The sequence below is a fragment of the Diceros bicornis genome, chromosome 4 (genome assembly GCF_020826845.1).
Source record: "Diceros bicornis minor isolate mBicDic1 chromosome 4, mDicBic1.mat.cur, whole genome shotgun sequence".
NCBI lineage: Eukaryota > Metazoa > Chordata > Mammalia > Perissodactyla > Rhinocerotidae > Diceros > Diceros bicornis.
In genome coordinates, this window is record NC_080743.1 from 61,966,111 (window position 1) to 61,981,328 (window position 15,218).

The 15,218-nt window shown below is 43.5% G+C and overlaps 1 protein-coding gene across 1 annotated transcript; it reads right to left on the bottom strand.

Annotated features, from left to right (window-relative positions):
• Positions 1 to 754: 754 nt before the first annotated feature.
• LOC131401349 (CD5 antigen-like) lies at positions 755 to 11,357 on the bottom strand. The gene is made up of 5 exons (XM_058536556.1): positions 11,259 to 11,357; positions 8,726 to 8,752; positions 5,575 to 5,895; positions 2,542 to 2,712; positions 755 to 1,158 (listed from the first exon to the last, which is right to left on the bottom strand). Exons 1-5 carry the CDS (start codon positions 11,284 to 11,286, stop codon positions 755 to 757), a joined length of 951 nt encoding a protein of 316 aa, XP_058392539.1. The 5' UTR covers positions 11,287 to 11,357.
• Positions 11,358 to 15,218: the final 3,861 nt, after the last annotated feature.

A 15,218-nucleotide genomic window follows, 5' to 3' on the forward strand; every position in this document is an offset into this window, starting at 1 on the left:
TTTTGCTCTTTCTTCTTCATGATGTTGTCTCTGCCCATGGCAGCCAGATGGAGGCAGAGTGTCTCGATATAATTTGGCCTGAACAGCCTGACCCTCTCTCTCCCAATATCAATGATCTACCCTTACCATCCTTGCTGCTTCCTATGATATTTTCCCACATCCCAGAACCCAACTCAGAAGTGATTGTTTCCTTGGTAACAAACTGGGCTGGCAAAGAGAAGATGCAGACCAGTCTCTCAACAAAATCACAGTCTATTGAGGGAGAAAGTGTATACAGAGAGGGGAGAAATTATTAACACATAGAAAGCAAATATATGAAGAGAGTAAAGGAATACAACAACACTATATATATATATATATACTTGTGTTGTGTGGGTTTCCTATGAGCATCTCTTGTCTATCTAACTAGCTGGCGGACTCCTTGAGAACTGTAAAAGCACGCCTTACACTTTGTGAGCTCATTTCTTCCCCGTAACTCCACCCCAAACTCCAGATACAAAATATACTATTTAACAAATATTTAGTGGATGATGGATCTGTGCATGTTTGTATGTGTGTAAAGAAGAGAAAAAGTTTCTCATATAGATTGAAGCAGAGAAAAAAGCAATAGCTCAACCAAGAAAGAGTAACGATTCTAGATGAGGGTACCATTTATCTCCAGGGCCCAAAATTGAGAAAGTGTGAGATGTGAAGGACAAGGAGCCATTTAGCCCTTGTGTGAAAGTCCAGGCTCTGGAAAGATAAATAAGAGTGGTCATGTGGGGTATGAACAGTTGGCAGATCGCCCTTCAGCCCTGCCATACTCACTCTCACACGACGCTCCTGCAGACTCATTGTATGAGCAAGCAAAAACATCTTCATGCTCACATTGAGACAGTTTATCTTCCATGCCATTGCAATTGACATCTTGGATGAGGATTTTTTGCTCTTCTTCTGTTGATGGTTTATATAGAATACCACTGGGTGTCCCCTTGGCTTCTCCACAGCCCAGCTCTCGGCATACCACGGCCACATCTTTCATGTCCCAGCCATCATCACACACGGCACCCCAGCCACCTTCCTGTTCCACCTCCACACGCCCTTCGCAGCGGTGGCGGCCTCCCACCAGTCGCACTCCGAATGAAGGTTCTGCAAAGAAATGGAACATCGGCTGGAGATCTGGGAGGAGCACAGAGAGTACTCAAGCATCTACTCAGTCATCTTGGAACTCCTCCACCATTCACAGACGGTGTGAAAACTTGGGGCATGAGAAAGGAGGGATCAAAAGGGAAGGAGAGAAGAACTTCAAGACCCCATCTCTGAGTTCCGGTTTTGCAATACTCTTAATTGTACCTTACCAAGAACTCCACTTCAAGAAACCTAGATATGACTGCTGGCTTTTGAGTTTGAAAATTAGGAGAAAGGGCATTGTTGAACATTTTTAGAATCTCTGGTGGTCAGAATTGGAAGGACCTACAGGGATCGTCAAGTCCACCACACGATTTCACAGATGAGGAAAATGATCCTCATGAAACTGAAGGTTATATGGTCCCACTGTCAAATAGCGGAAGGCTCAGGTCAGAACACGAGTGTAGAGATAATATCTGTTTTGCTCTTTCTTCTTCATGATGTTGTCTCTGCCCATGGCAGCCAGATGGAGGCAGAGTGTCTCGATATAATTTGGCCTGAACAGCCTGACCCTCTCTCTCCCAATATCAATGATCTACCCCTACCATCCTTGCTGCTTCCTATGATATTTTCCCACATCCAAGAACCCAACTCAGAAGTGATTGTTTCCTTGGTAACAAACTGGGCTGGCAAAGAGAAGATGCAGACCAGTCTCTCAACTTAATCACAGACTAATGAAGGAGAAAGTGCACACAGAGAGGGGAGAAATTATTAATACATAGAAAGAAAATATATGAAGAGAGCAAAGCAATAAAACAACAAGATATATGTATATAGTTGTGTTGTGTTGGTTTTCTATGAGCATCTCCTGTCTACATAACTAGATGGTGGACTCCTTGAGAACTGTAAAAGCATACCTTACACTTTGCAAGCTCATTTCTTCCCCATAACTCCACCCCAAGGTCCAGATATAGGGTACACTATTTAACAAATATTTAGTGGTCGATGGATCTGTGCATGCTCATATGTGTGTAAACAAGAAAAACAGGTTCTCTTATAGATTGAAACAAAGAAGAATCATTAGTTCAACCAAGAAGGAGTAACGATTCTAGGTGAGGATAGTGTTTGTCTCCCAACCCCACAATTGAGAAAGTGTGAGATATGAAGGACAAGTAGCCAATTAGCCCTTGTGAGAAAGTCCATGGTGGGGAATAAAGAAAAACAAGAGTGGTCATGTGGGGTATGAACAGTAGGCAGATAGTCCTTGAGCCCTGCCATACTCACTTTTACACGACGCTCTTGCAGCCTTACTGTATGAGCAATCCAAAGCATTTTGAAGATCACATTGAGACAGTTTATGTTCCATCCCATTGCAATTGACGTCTTGGATGAGGACTTTTTGCTCTTCTTCTGTTGATGGTTTATAAAAAATACCACTGGTTGTCCCCTTGGCTTCTCCACAGCCCAGCTCTCGGCATACCACGGCCACATCTTTCATGTCCCAGCCATCATCACACACGGCACCCCAGCCACCTTTCTGTTCCACCTCCACCAGCCCTTCGCAGCGGTGGCGACCTCCTACCAGTCGCACTCCGAATGAAGGTTCTGCAAAGAAATGGAACATCGGCGGGAGATCTGGGAGGAGCACAGAGAGTACTCAAGCATCTACTCAGTCATCTTGGAACTCCTCCACCATTCACAGACGGTGTGAAAACTTGGGGCATGAGAAAGGAGGGATCAAAAGGGAAGGAGAGAAGAGCTTCAGGACCCCATCTCTGAGTTCTGGTTTTGCAAGACTCTTAATTGTACCTTACCAAGAACTCCACTTCAAGACACCTAGATAGGACTGCTGGCTTTTGAGTTTGAAAATTAGGAGAAAGGGCATTGTTGAACACCTAGCTGTTTTTAGAATTTCTGGTGGTCAGAATTGGAAGGACCTACAGGGATCGTCAAGTCCACCCCACGATTTCACAGATGAGGAAAATGATCCTCACGAAACTGAAGGTTATATGGTCCCACTGTCAAATAGTGGAAGGCTCAGATCAGAACACGAGTGTAGAGATAATATCTGTTTTGCTCTTTCTTCTTCATGATGTTGTCTCTGCCCATGGCAGCCAGATGGAGGCAGAGTGTCTCGATATAATTTGGCCTGAACAGCCTGACCCTCTCTCTCCCAATATCAATGATCTACCCCTACCATCCTTGCTGCTTCCTATGATATTTTCCCACATCCAAGAACCCAACTCAGAAGTGATTGTTTCCTTGGTAACAAACTGGGCTGGCAAAGAGAAGATGCAGACCAGTCTCTCAACTTAATCACAGACTAATGAAGGAGAAAGTGCACACAGAGAGGGGAGAAATTATTAATACATAGAAAGAAAATATATGAAGAGAGCAAAGCAATAAAACAACAAGATATATGTATACAGTTGTGTTGTGTTGGTTTTCTATGAGCATCTCTTGTCTACATAACTAGATGGTGGACTCCTTGAGAACTGTAAAAGCATACCTTACACTTTGCAAGCTCATTTCTTCCCCATAACTCCACCCCAAGGTCCAGATATAGGGTACACTATTTAACAAATATTTAGTGGTCGATGGATCTGTGCATGCTCATATGTGTGTAAACAAGAAAAACAGGTTCTCTTATAGATTGAAACAAAGAAGAATCATTAGTTCAACCAAGAAGGAGTAACAATTCTAGGTGAGGATAGTGTTTGTCTCCCAAACCCACAATTAAGAAAGTGTGAGATATGAAGGACAAGTAGCCAATTAGCCCTTGTGAGAAAGTCCATGGTGGGGAATAAAGAAAAACAAGAGTGGTCATGTGGGGTATGAACAGTAGGCAGATAGTCCTTGAGCCCTGCCATACTCACTTTCACACGACGCTCTTGCAGCCTTACTGTATGAGCAATCCAAAGCATCTTGAAGATCACATTGAGACAGTTTATGTTCCATCCCATTGCAATTGACATCTTGGATGAGGATTTTTTGCTCTTCTTCTGTTGATGGTTTATATAAAATACCACTGGTTGTCCCCTTGGCTTCTCCACAGCCAACCTCTCGGCATACCACGGCCACATCATTCATGTCCCAGCCATCATCACACACGGCACCCCAGCCACCTTTCTGTTCCACTTGCACCCATCCTTCGCAGCGGTGGCGGCCTCCTACCAGTCGCACTCCGAATGAAGGTTCTGCAAAGAAATGGAACATCGGCTGGAGATCTGGGAGGAGCACAGAGAGTACTCAAGCATCTACTCAGTCATCTTGGAACTCCTCCACCATTCACAGACGGTGTGAAAACTTGGGGCATGAGAAAGGAGGGATCAAAAGGGAAGGAGAGAAGAGCTTCAGGACCCCATCTCTGAGTTCTGGTTTTGCAAGACTCTTAATTGTACCCTACCAAGAACTCCACTTCAAGACACCTAGATAGGACTGCTGGCTTTTGAGTTTGAAAATTAGGAGAAAGAGCATCGTTGAACACCTAGCCGTTTTTAGAATCTCTGGTGGTCAGAATTGGAAGGACCTACAGGGATCGTCAAGTCCACCCCATGATTTCACAGATGAGGAAAATGATCCTCATGAAACTGAAGGTTATATGGTCCCACTGTCAAATAGTGGAAGGCTCAGGTCAGAACACGAGTGTAGAGATAATATTTGTTTTGCTCTTTCTTCTTCATGATGTTGTCTCTGCCCATGGCAGCCAGATGGAGGCAGAGTGTCTCGATATAATTTGGCCTGAACAGCCTGACCCTCTCTCTCCCAATATCAATGATCTACCCCTACCATCCTTGCTGCTTCCTATGATATTTTCCCACATCCCAGAACCCAACTCAGAAGTGATTGTTTCCTTGGTAACAAACTGGGCTGGCAAAGAGAAGATGCAGACCAGTCTCTCAACAAAATCACAGTCTATTGAGGGAGAAAGTGTATACAGAGAGGGGAGAAATTATTAACACATAGAAAGCAAATATATGAAGAGAGTAAAGGAATACAACAACACTATATATATAAATATAGTTGTGTTGTGTGGGTTTCCTATGAGTATCTCTTGTCTATCTAACTAGCTGGTGGACTCCTTGAGAACTTAAAAGCATACCTTATACTTTGTGAGCTCATTTCTTCCCCGTAACTCCACCCCAAACTCCAGATACAGGATATACTATTTAACAAATATTTAGTGGATGATGGATCTGTGCATGTTTGTATGTGTGTAAAGAAGAGAAAAAGTTTCTCATATAGATTGAAACGAAGAAAAAAGCAATAGCTCAACCAAGAAAGAGTAACGATTCTAGGTGAGGGTACCATTTATCTCCAGGGCCCATAATTGAGAAAGTGTGAGATGTGAAGGACAAGGAGCCATTTAGCCCTTGTGTGAAAGTCCAGGCTCTGGAAAGACAAATAAGAGTGGTCATGTGGGGTATGAACAGTTGGCAGATCGCCCTTCAGCCCTGCCATACTCACTCTCACACAACGCTCCTGCAGACTCATTGTATGAGCAAGCAAATACATCTTGATAGTCACATTGAGACAGTTTATCTTCCATGCCATTGCAATTGACATCTTGGATGAGGATTTTTTGCTCTTCTTCTGTTGATGGTTTATATAGAATACCACTGGGTGTCCCCTTGGCTTCTCCACAGCCCCGCTCTCGGCATACCACGGCCACATCTGTCATGTCCCAGCCATCATCACACACGGCACCCCAGCCACCTTCCTGTTCCACCTCCACACGTCCTTCGCAGCGGTGGCGGCCTCCCACCAGTCGCACTCCGAGTGAAGGTTCTGCAAAGAAATGGAACATCGGCTGGAGATCTGGGAGGAGCCCAGAGAGTACTCAAGCATCTACTCAGTCACCTTGGAATTCTTCCACCATTCACAGAGGGTGTGAAAACTTGGGGCATGAGAAAGGAGGGATCAAAAGGGAAGAAGAGAAGAGCTTCAGGACCCCGTCTTTGAGTTCTGGTTTTGCAATTCTCTTGATTGTACCCTACCAAGAACTCCACTTCAAGACACCTAGATATGACTGCTGGTTTTTAAGTTTGAAAATTAGGAGAAAAAAGTTGGTTGAACATCTAGCAGTTCTTAGAATCTCTGGTGGTCAGAATTGGAAGGACCTATAGGGATCGTCAAGTCCACTCCGCTATTTCACAGATGAGGAAAATGATCCTCATGGAAGTGAAGGTCATATGTTCCCACTGTCAAATAGTGGAAGGCTCAGGTCAGAACACGAGTTTAAAGATGATATCTGTTTTCCTCTTTCTTTTTCATGATGTTGTCTCTCCCCATGGCAGCCAGATGGAGGCTGAGTGTCTCGGTATAATTTGGGCTGAACAACCTGACTTTCTCTCTCTCTCTCCCAATGTCAATGATCTGCCCCTGACATCCTTGCTGCTTCCTGTGACATTTCGCATGTCCAAGAACCCAACTCAGAAGAAATACGGAGAGCACTGGGAGAGGGAAGAGTCAGAGCCTCAGAGTCTCAGAACCCCAATACTTAGTCTAGAAAATTCTAGGCATTGGGGATAGGTGGGAGGCTCCACAGGGCCTCCAGATATGCTCTGAGTAATCCAGGATTTGTTTCTACTTCTGGACTACAATTCTGGGGGTAAAAAAGACTAACAGACATTCTCTCCCTTCCACCAAGAAATAGAAGTAAAGTAGAGATGGCTCTGTAGGGAGACCAGAGAAGAGCCCATCAAACAACAGACTTTTGTTAAGCACATACTACATACCAGGTAATGTTATGAATTTGGGGAACAGTGATGAACAAGATAGTCAGTATTGTTGCCCTCAGGAGATTATTTAATAGGCTTGAGGCAATCCCACTAAGTCTGTTGCAGCCCCAGACTGATAGAATGATATTGAAGAGCTAAATTTGCCAGGCCTCCATGAAGTGGGGCAGTTTACTGAGAGAAGCCTGGTGCACCTGTAGGGGCCACCTTTGGACTGATGGACTGTGTCCTATTGGGATATAAAAAGTATAACATATGACAACATAGGCCACATGGGATGACCCAGATGTCTGCGTGAATGAATTATGACTTCTGAGGACCAGATTTCCCACTGCCTACCTTGTCTCAACTCTGCACAAACTCCCTAGAACTTGGAATCAACCCCAGAAGAAGAACTTGAGGGAGAAAACTCTGACCTGGCTGATTTTAAACTGCACTGAGAAGTTCATGTTTGATTTGATCATTTGTTTTGTTTTTCTGCTTTTCTTCCATAATCTTTTTGGGGGAAAGAAATATGAGGAATGGAGGCTAGAGATAGAAATTAAAATATACCTATAAAAGACTAAGAGAAGTTTCCATTTTTGCAATCTAAATTTAAGATGTATATACCAGAGTACAAATATAAATCAGGAGAAGTCACCTAGAAATAACTTTTGGGTCATTGTAACTAAAGTTAGAGTTTGGATAGGGATTATTGTGTACTTCAGGAAATATTAGCTATCAGGATCCTTCCCAGGTTATTTTATTTTATTTTGAACTATAAAATTCTGACGTTAAATGAGTTTTCATTTTCCATGGAGTGGAGGACTAGAACACCTCCTAGGAAAGAAGAAATATGTAAAAAAGAAACAAAATAAGTATAAAAGAAATACAGCTTGAGGAGAGAGAAGGGCTGAGAAAAGATTTGAAAGCTAGAAAGAAAAGCAGAGGGGCTCATCAGGGCAGCTGTGTCCTAGGCAGTGCCTTTAGCCTACTTTATTAGCTGAGGGCTTAAGAGAGGGACCCAGGGGTGGAGAAGCAACATCCTGGGATGCGAGAAGGCTGTAAAGAGAGCAGCTGTCCTCCTGCACCAGCAGTGAAGGACAGCCCTGGAGGCCAGAGAAAAAAGACCAAGTAATCTGAATGTTGGACTGAGAACCAAGAAGCAGCACTCCTTTAGGAATCAAATTGAGCCCAGCAAGGTGTGGGATCCTCCACATCCATAGCAGAGTTTGTAGCTTCCCCTCTCTGATAAAGCCTCTACCATCAAGAGAAAGAGTAGATTGAAGGGATAATGTAAAAGAAACTGATAATCCATAAACAACGCCCTTAAGTTTGGACCATCATAGCCTTCCTCTCCCACAGACTCGTTCTGCCTGTGCAGCTACATTTTCTCCTTGGTTGAGCAGTTTGTGCATTGCTCAAAGACTCTTCGCAGAGATGGCCAGTGGTGGCTGAAATCCAGCCTGAATTCTGCTGATGAAACCATGTGCTGCAAGAAGCAGATGCATTTCTAGTTCAAAGGTGCCATTGTGGCTGACAGAAGGACCTGGGAACCCTGCAGGGCAAAAGGAAGTTTATTTCCCAAATATGCCCCCAGGGGGTAAGGTGCCTTCTGAGCCTGAAACAAAACAATCTGATACTTGGAGGTGGCCAAGAGTCTTGGGCCACAGAGGCCAAGTGGAGAGGGATCCACTTGCAGGATAAACCACCCAAATTCCTTCTAGGTTCTGGAGGTGAAAATCCACCCACATAAGACTGAGTAGGGAGGTTGGGAAACCAGAAAGGAAACCTACTGGGGCTGTTTTCAACCAGAGCTTCTCTCCATGGCCCAGGAAGCTTCAAAATTTCCACTCTCCAGAGCTTGGAGGCCTCCCTCTCACGATCCCCAAAAATCTTACCTGTGAGGCCAGATCCGGTGCAAATGGCTGAGGAAAAAAGAAGGAAGTGAGTGAGATTATTTAGTCAATTTCCAAGCCTTTGTTCAAAAAACATAACTCTCTAGAAAGCCTTTGCCAAACTTTGAGGGACAGTTAGAGTTGTAGATACGCAGCCTCCAAAGTCATTCCTGTTGGGACCTCTGCTTCTGGAATGACCAGCCTCGAAGGATATATGGACACTGGCTAGGAACCACAAACACCAATTCTATCACAGCTAACTGACCCATCATGTTCCCTTTACATTTGATATTGGCTCTACCCCCAGGCTTGGATAGATTTGCTTTTCTATTCTAGTCAATTAGACTGATTGGTGATTACTGCCTGAAGTAGAAGTGTGGTGATACAGCCTCTAGACTCAATGGGAAAGCATGCTGGAGGCCACCAGGAGGATGCACTGGTGAGGGAAAGTTAAGATGTCATGAGGGGCAGCACAGAGAGTAGGGGAAAAGGGCAGGATTTGTCTGTGTTCACTGGTACTGCATTTAAACCAGGGCCAGCAAACTTTTTCTGTAAAGGGCCACATCATAAATATTTTAGGCTTTATGGACCATGTAGTCCCTGTTATGGCTACTCAACCCTGCCATTGTAGCATGAGAGCAGCTATATATATGTAAATGCATGAGCATGGCCATGTTCCAATAAACCTTTATTTATGGACACTGAAATTTAGACTTCATGTAATTTTCATGTGTCACAAAATATTACTCTTCTTTTGATTTTTTTCCACCATTTAAAAATGTAAAAACCATTCTTCGCTTGTGGGCTGTAGTTTGCTGACCCCTGGTCAACAGGTCAGAAAGCAGTTCTACATTTAGTTCCAAACCTCCAGGTTTAAGCAGCTGCTAGTACATCTTCAAAACAGAGTTCCTTCCAACAGGATCTCTACATGAATCGACTGCTCCGTCCATTAGTCTCCCTACTAATGCTGTAGAGTCCTGATCCTTGTGATTGTCACTGGTCTTTGAGGCCTGGGCATTTTATTTTTTTTTTTAATTTTATTTATTTATTTATTTTTCCCCCAAAGCCCCAGTAGATAGTTGTATGTCATAGTTGCACATCCTTCTAGTTGCTGTATGTGGGACGCGGCCTCAGCAGCGCTGCGTCGGTGCGCACCCGGGATCCGAACCCAGGCCGCCAGCATCTGAGTGAGTACACTTAACTGCTAAGCCACGGGGCCGGCCCTGAGGCCTGGGCATTTTAAACTGCAGAACTCGTCATCCCCCACCACCCCAATTTATAGGATATTTCTGAAGAAGCTAATATCTTTGGACCTCCAGCCTAGAACTTTTCAGGTAGATCCAAATACAGTATTTCAGTGGCTTCTCCTGGAATATTTTCTTCTTTTGGTTTCCAAATAATTTCTTACTAACCCCATGCCCTTAATCTTAAGGATGTGGCTAGTTCCAGACTCAGTGAGACCTTGTCTGCAACTGTCTAAAACTCAAGGTTATGTTATACGTAACACCCCATATGTCTAGTAAAGAACACAAAACATTTGTACACGCAAAGGAAATTGAACGTGTCAAGCCTGATATGTGAAGCGATATAACCCCAAAGTGACTTGAAAGCTCTGTAGCAGAGTAGATAACTATGAGTAACAGGGACCAGAAAGGCTTCCTGAAGGAGGTGGGACAGAAGGTAAGCCTGGGAGATTCAACAGTACATTCATGATGGGCGGGACTAGCTGTTAGGTGATACAGGGGATGGATAGATGTTTAAGAATATGGCCAGCACCCCACATAGAACACGTAGGTGCCTGAGTGACCCATGTGGGCTTCAGTGATGCACTGGATCCTCAAGACAATAAAAATGGATGTGATTGATTAGGGAAGGAACCTAGCAGTCATTGTTAGATGCCCTAAGTTAGTTATCTTGTGAAAAGGCTCCTAACAAACATCTAAGGAACATCATATTATCTTCAACTCATAGATGAGAACATGATTTCAAGAAATATGGTAACTTAAAAATTCAGACAGCTAAGAAATCAAAGAAGAAGGATTGAAACCCAGGTCTCTTTGACTCTGAAATTCCCACTTACTCTAAATTAATCTAGGTAATAAAAAACTGGAGGAAACATATGAAACACTTTTGACAGGAAACTGAACAATATGATCAATAAAGGTGTTTGTCTTACAGGTCTACTTCCTTTTCTTGCTATACCTGCTGCTACCCATGGTCCATTTATTTGCCTTTTTATAAATAGTACATTTAAGGATATTAATGTAAAAAGGGAAATGGGATAAACTATTATAAATTTGTTCAGTGCAAATATAGGGAAATAGAAAAAATCTGGTAAAGTTGATTATAAATTGGGTATATATTAAGTGACTTTTTGGGTTTAGAACAGTTGCTAGATATAGAAAAAGGGCAGAGCAGAGAGAAACCTCTCCTTGCAAGATACCTGGATGTGCACCAGGTGGGCAGGGAGAGGATTCTCCTGGTCAAACTTCCAGAGTACTCTGAAGCCTAAACCAACAGGGGCAGCGATACTCACCAAGGATCAAGGAGAATAGCAAAGCCATGACCCAGGAAGCTGAAGGTTATGAGCTGAAAATTAAGGCTGGAAGGAGGCCCCAGAGCAGTAATATTCAGCTTTGGCTGCAAGTGTGCTAAGAGGAGGGAGGCAGGCAGGTCCTGTCTGCTGCAGAAGCCTTACCAGATGACCAGAAACCAATTGGCTCGGGGGCAGAACTAATAGAGCTGGACTTGCTGAACTCAGCATATCACCAGAGGAAGGGAGGTGGCTGGAACTGGCAGAAAGATGTTGAAAGCAAAAGAAAACAACAACAACAAAAAAAACCCAAATGTTATGTTGTTATGACTCGGTTCTGCTGTAATCCCAGCTCCATCCATTTCTGCTTCAGTCCCTTCACTGTGTAAACAGGGGAAAGAGCTCCTACAAGGAAAGGTGGGTACCAATAATGGGGCCATTTCACACTAGAAGTTCAGGCAATGCTTGACTTCCATGTATGGTTCATGAGAGCAATAGGCCAATTTTGATTCCTTCACTCCAGATGGAAGTGCCTAGAGAATATAGAAACCAGAGACCATAGAATAAATCCAGAGTTGCCTTTGAAGGCACCATAATCCAGTGTCACAACCACAATTCAGAGTCAAGGTGTCAATGTCTGCATCCAGGGCTGGCTTTATTTCCTTCAAATCAGCTTTTCCATTGCTAAGCAGAGAGCCTAGTACACGGATCTGCTCTTTTTCAGTGCTTGTCCTGGTGAATGCGCATCTTTGGAAGCTGAGTAGGAACAGGTCCCTGTGGTAATGAAATCAAGTCATTCTTAGGTCTAAGATATCACGGACAGAAATTGAGCAGCAAGACCCTCAGTATTCCCAGGCCCCCTGCCTTGCTATTAAGAATAGCTATGCTTCAGAGCTATTCAATTCCAGACCACTCGAGTACTCAACCACATATGCTAACATCACTCCCTACTGTTTCAAGCAGGGTAATTTTTCCTCTACAATGAAACGTCTTAGCTTCTCTGTTATATTCAGGTCGCTCCTCATAAAGCTTGGTTCATTATAGGCATTCATTTATAATCCTGTATTTCCTTATTTGCTTATCATTGTAGTCAGTAAAAAGTTTTCAGCAGCCATGAGTGCCAGGTGAATGTGATGGGTGGAGGAAGTACACTGAGGAATAAGGGATAGTTTGGCGTACTAGAAGGGTATGGTCTAATAATTTTAATAGCATGTGAAAACAACTGTAAGAGAAGAGAGTATAAGAAACTTTGGGAACTCAGTGGAGGAAATGGTTACCTCTTCTTGGAGATAATCAGAGACTTCACAGAGATGATGACATTTGAGCAGGAGTTAAAGGAAAAGTAGAATGGAGAATCAGAATGAGAAAAGGCTTTGCTATGCATATGCAGACAAATGAAACAGCATTCCCCCCTTAAGCAACAACAGGTATTTTGGAATGGCTGAATCACAGCCTGCTTGTTGGTCAGGTGTCAGGAGCTATTGTTGTTGAAAGGTATAGACACTGGATGATATGAAGGTATGAACAGGATCCAGCTAATGGAGGGTCTATTATAAATGGGCTTGCAAATGCAAATTACTCACATCCTTCCCTCTCCAGATTCTGAAATGATGCAGTAACAGACACAGAATCCAGAAAAGGCTCAAAATATCAGCATTATTGTTGATGAAGCTACATTAGATTGCAGCTGTGATCTAAGATTTTATGCATTTACCTTCAGCCTTCAGGAGCCAGACCTGCTCCACTGAGTTTACTTAGAGGAGAAGACTTCATGTGGCCTGTGGACAGACAAATTCATCAGAGAGCTCAGCCCTCAATATTAAGATCTATTTCTCGCCATCCCATGTAGAAATCGAGTGAAAGAAAAGGAGAGAAAAAATAAAGACAAATCTTTCTCCCAATATATTATTTTGTTGACAGAGTCAAGAACATGAAAAAAGGAAAAGTCAGCTTTCTCAGTCAGAAGGGCATTGTTTCCAGGGCACAAGAAGACGCTGTAGGATGTTATGCATTTTAGATTGTGTGTTCTGACTGCAGTGTGGAGGAGGAATAGGAATGCGGGAATTCTGGAGCCAGGGAGACTCATGAAGAGACCACTGCCCCAGTCCAGAGAGTGCAGAGGAGGGTCTGAACTGACAGGGTGGTGAGGTGTGTTGAGGGGAGGAAATGAGTATGAGAGAGAATTAATTGTAGAATCTATAAGAAGACTTTGCTCTTTGGATGTGACATGAGGGGTAATTAGTGGTTTAAGATGATCCCCAGATTTCTGGAAGGGAAAACTATCACAGAGAGTGAATAAAGATAAATGTCCGCAAGATAGGTGGAAAGTAGAAGACCACTTCTCAGTGTTTTGGGGGTAAATGGGGGATAAGTTGCTTAACAGGAGCCAGGGAGGCTGGGTTCGACAGGGAACTTCTGAAAAGTGGTAGAGGTCTGAAATAATCACTGAGAGGAACAGGGACCTGGATAAAGACAAGTAATGTGACTATTTTTCAGCACTGAGTTGAAAACCTGCATTTGTAAGTGGCACCAATGTGCCCAGTTGTGAGGTTCCCTCAAGCTGCAGTCAGAGGGTTGAGTGTGAGATTATCAGCCTGATTGATTCAGAGTTGGAGACTTGTAAGGAAAGTATGCTGGGAGGTTAATAAAGCCAGGGATTCAAGCTGAGAGAGCAACTCAAGTGGCTTAAAGACTTAGAGAAGATGAGGAAATGGGCTGATAAAAAGTGAAAACAGAAATAAGTTGTAGGAAAGGGGATCTCACTGAGGACGGGCTGGGGGAAAGGAAAGTGTTAGAAAGTTCAAGAGATGGAAAGTGTCCAGAGATTTGGAGAGGCATATTTACAGTTTAGAGGAAAAGAAGTTCTGGACAGTAACAAGTCCCAAGTCAGGGGATTGAAAGAGAGTGAAGGTGGAAGTTTCAGAAGCTGAGAAGTTTAGGGAATTGAGAAGAGGTTATCAGTAAGAGGCTTATCCAGATGAGGGAGATGGGATGGGATGCAGGAGGCAGGAAAGTCCAAAGCTGTGTGGAAGTAGATAATTGTCTGGAGGACATCAATATGTAACACATAAGAGCATAGAAGGCACTCTGTGGGGTACTCTAATGAAGGATGAGCTACATGTTCTGCTGGTTTGGCATCAAGGTGAAACCCATCTGACAAATAATTGAGTATATCAATTATTAGTGGTCTCTATGAGAATAGGAAACCATCTGAGTTGTTCCCCCTGAGTTATTCCCAGTGCTTAGCAGGCAATAAATGATTGTTGACTCTGTGAAGGAATGAATGATTATACTGGCAGCCAAAGAGCATCACTGAGTCTTTTAACCATCAGAACACCATCTCTTGTCAATTATGTCCATATTGTCTTGTATGGGCCAGGGGATAGAGGTCATAGGGTCTCCAAGAGGAAAAACTGTTAGGAAATATGTATTCTGTCTATCTGGGGTTTTCATAATCAGAGGAAGATATGAAGAGCTAATAGAGTGCCGAGTCAATCAGGGGTCCACCACCCTAACAATGGGATAGATTATTTTTCCAGGAAGACTCGTTCCAGTCACCTTTAGTGGGATGAGGTTTTTAATGTGCACCTATCTTACATAGAATTGACTTTGGAACTGGGTGGGACTGAGCCCACAGGTGAGAGTCACCAGTGTGTGTGCTTCCTGGGTGGGAGAAGGTAAGAACTGACATTCTGAGATGGTTGCCAGAATGACTAGGGATCTCTCGGGCTGCCTTTCTGTAATAATTGTTCTAGAAAACAGGATTCTGGTGGGTTTGGCTGCTCTTTTCTGCGTACCTCTGCAAACACCTGTAAATAACACCATTGATTCCCTTCTGTTTTTCTCCTTTGTTTATCTGCCTCCCTCCCCTACAGTGGCCAGGATGGAGAAGGAGCTCAAAATGAGGACTAGAACCAGGACTGCGGCTTGAGGGAGCACGAGCACAGTCTTCTGGCATTTATA

Excerpts from the sequence above, each read along its gene's own strand:
- LOC131401349 (XM_058536556.1), bottom strand. The coding sequence starts at position 11,286 with ATGGCTTTGCTATTCTCCTTGATCCTTG. Across the intron at positions 8,753-11,258 it reads GCTATTCTCCTTGATCCTTG|CCATTTGCACCGGATCTGGC; the intron begins GTGAGTATCGCT and ends TTTTTTCCTCAG. Across the intron at positions 2,713-5,574 it reads TGCAGGAGCGTTGTGTGAGA|AACCTTCATTCGGAGTGCGA; the intron begins GTGAGTATGGCA and ends ATTTCTTTGCAG.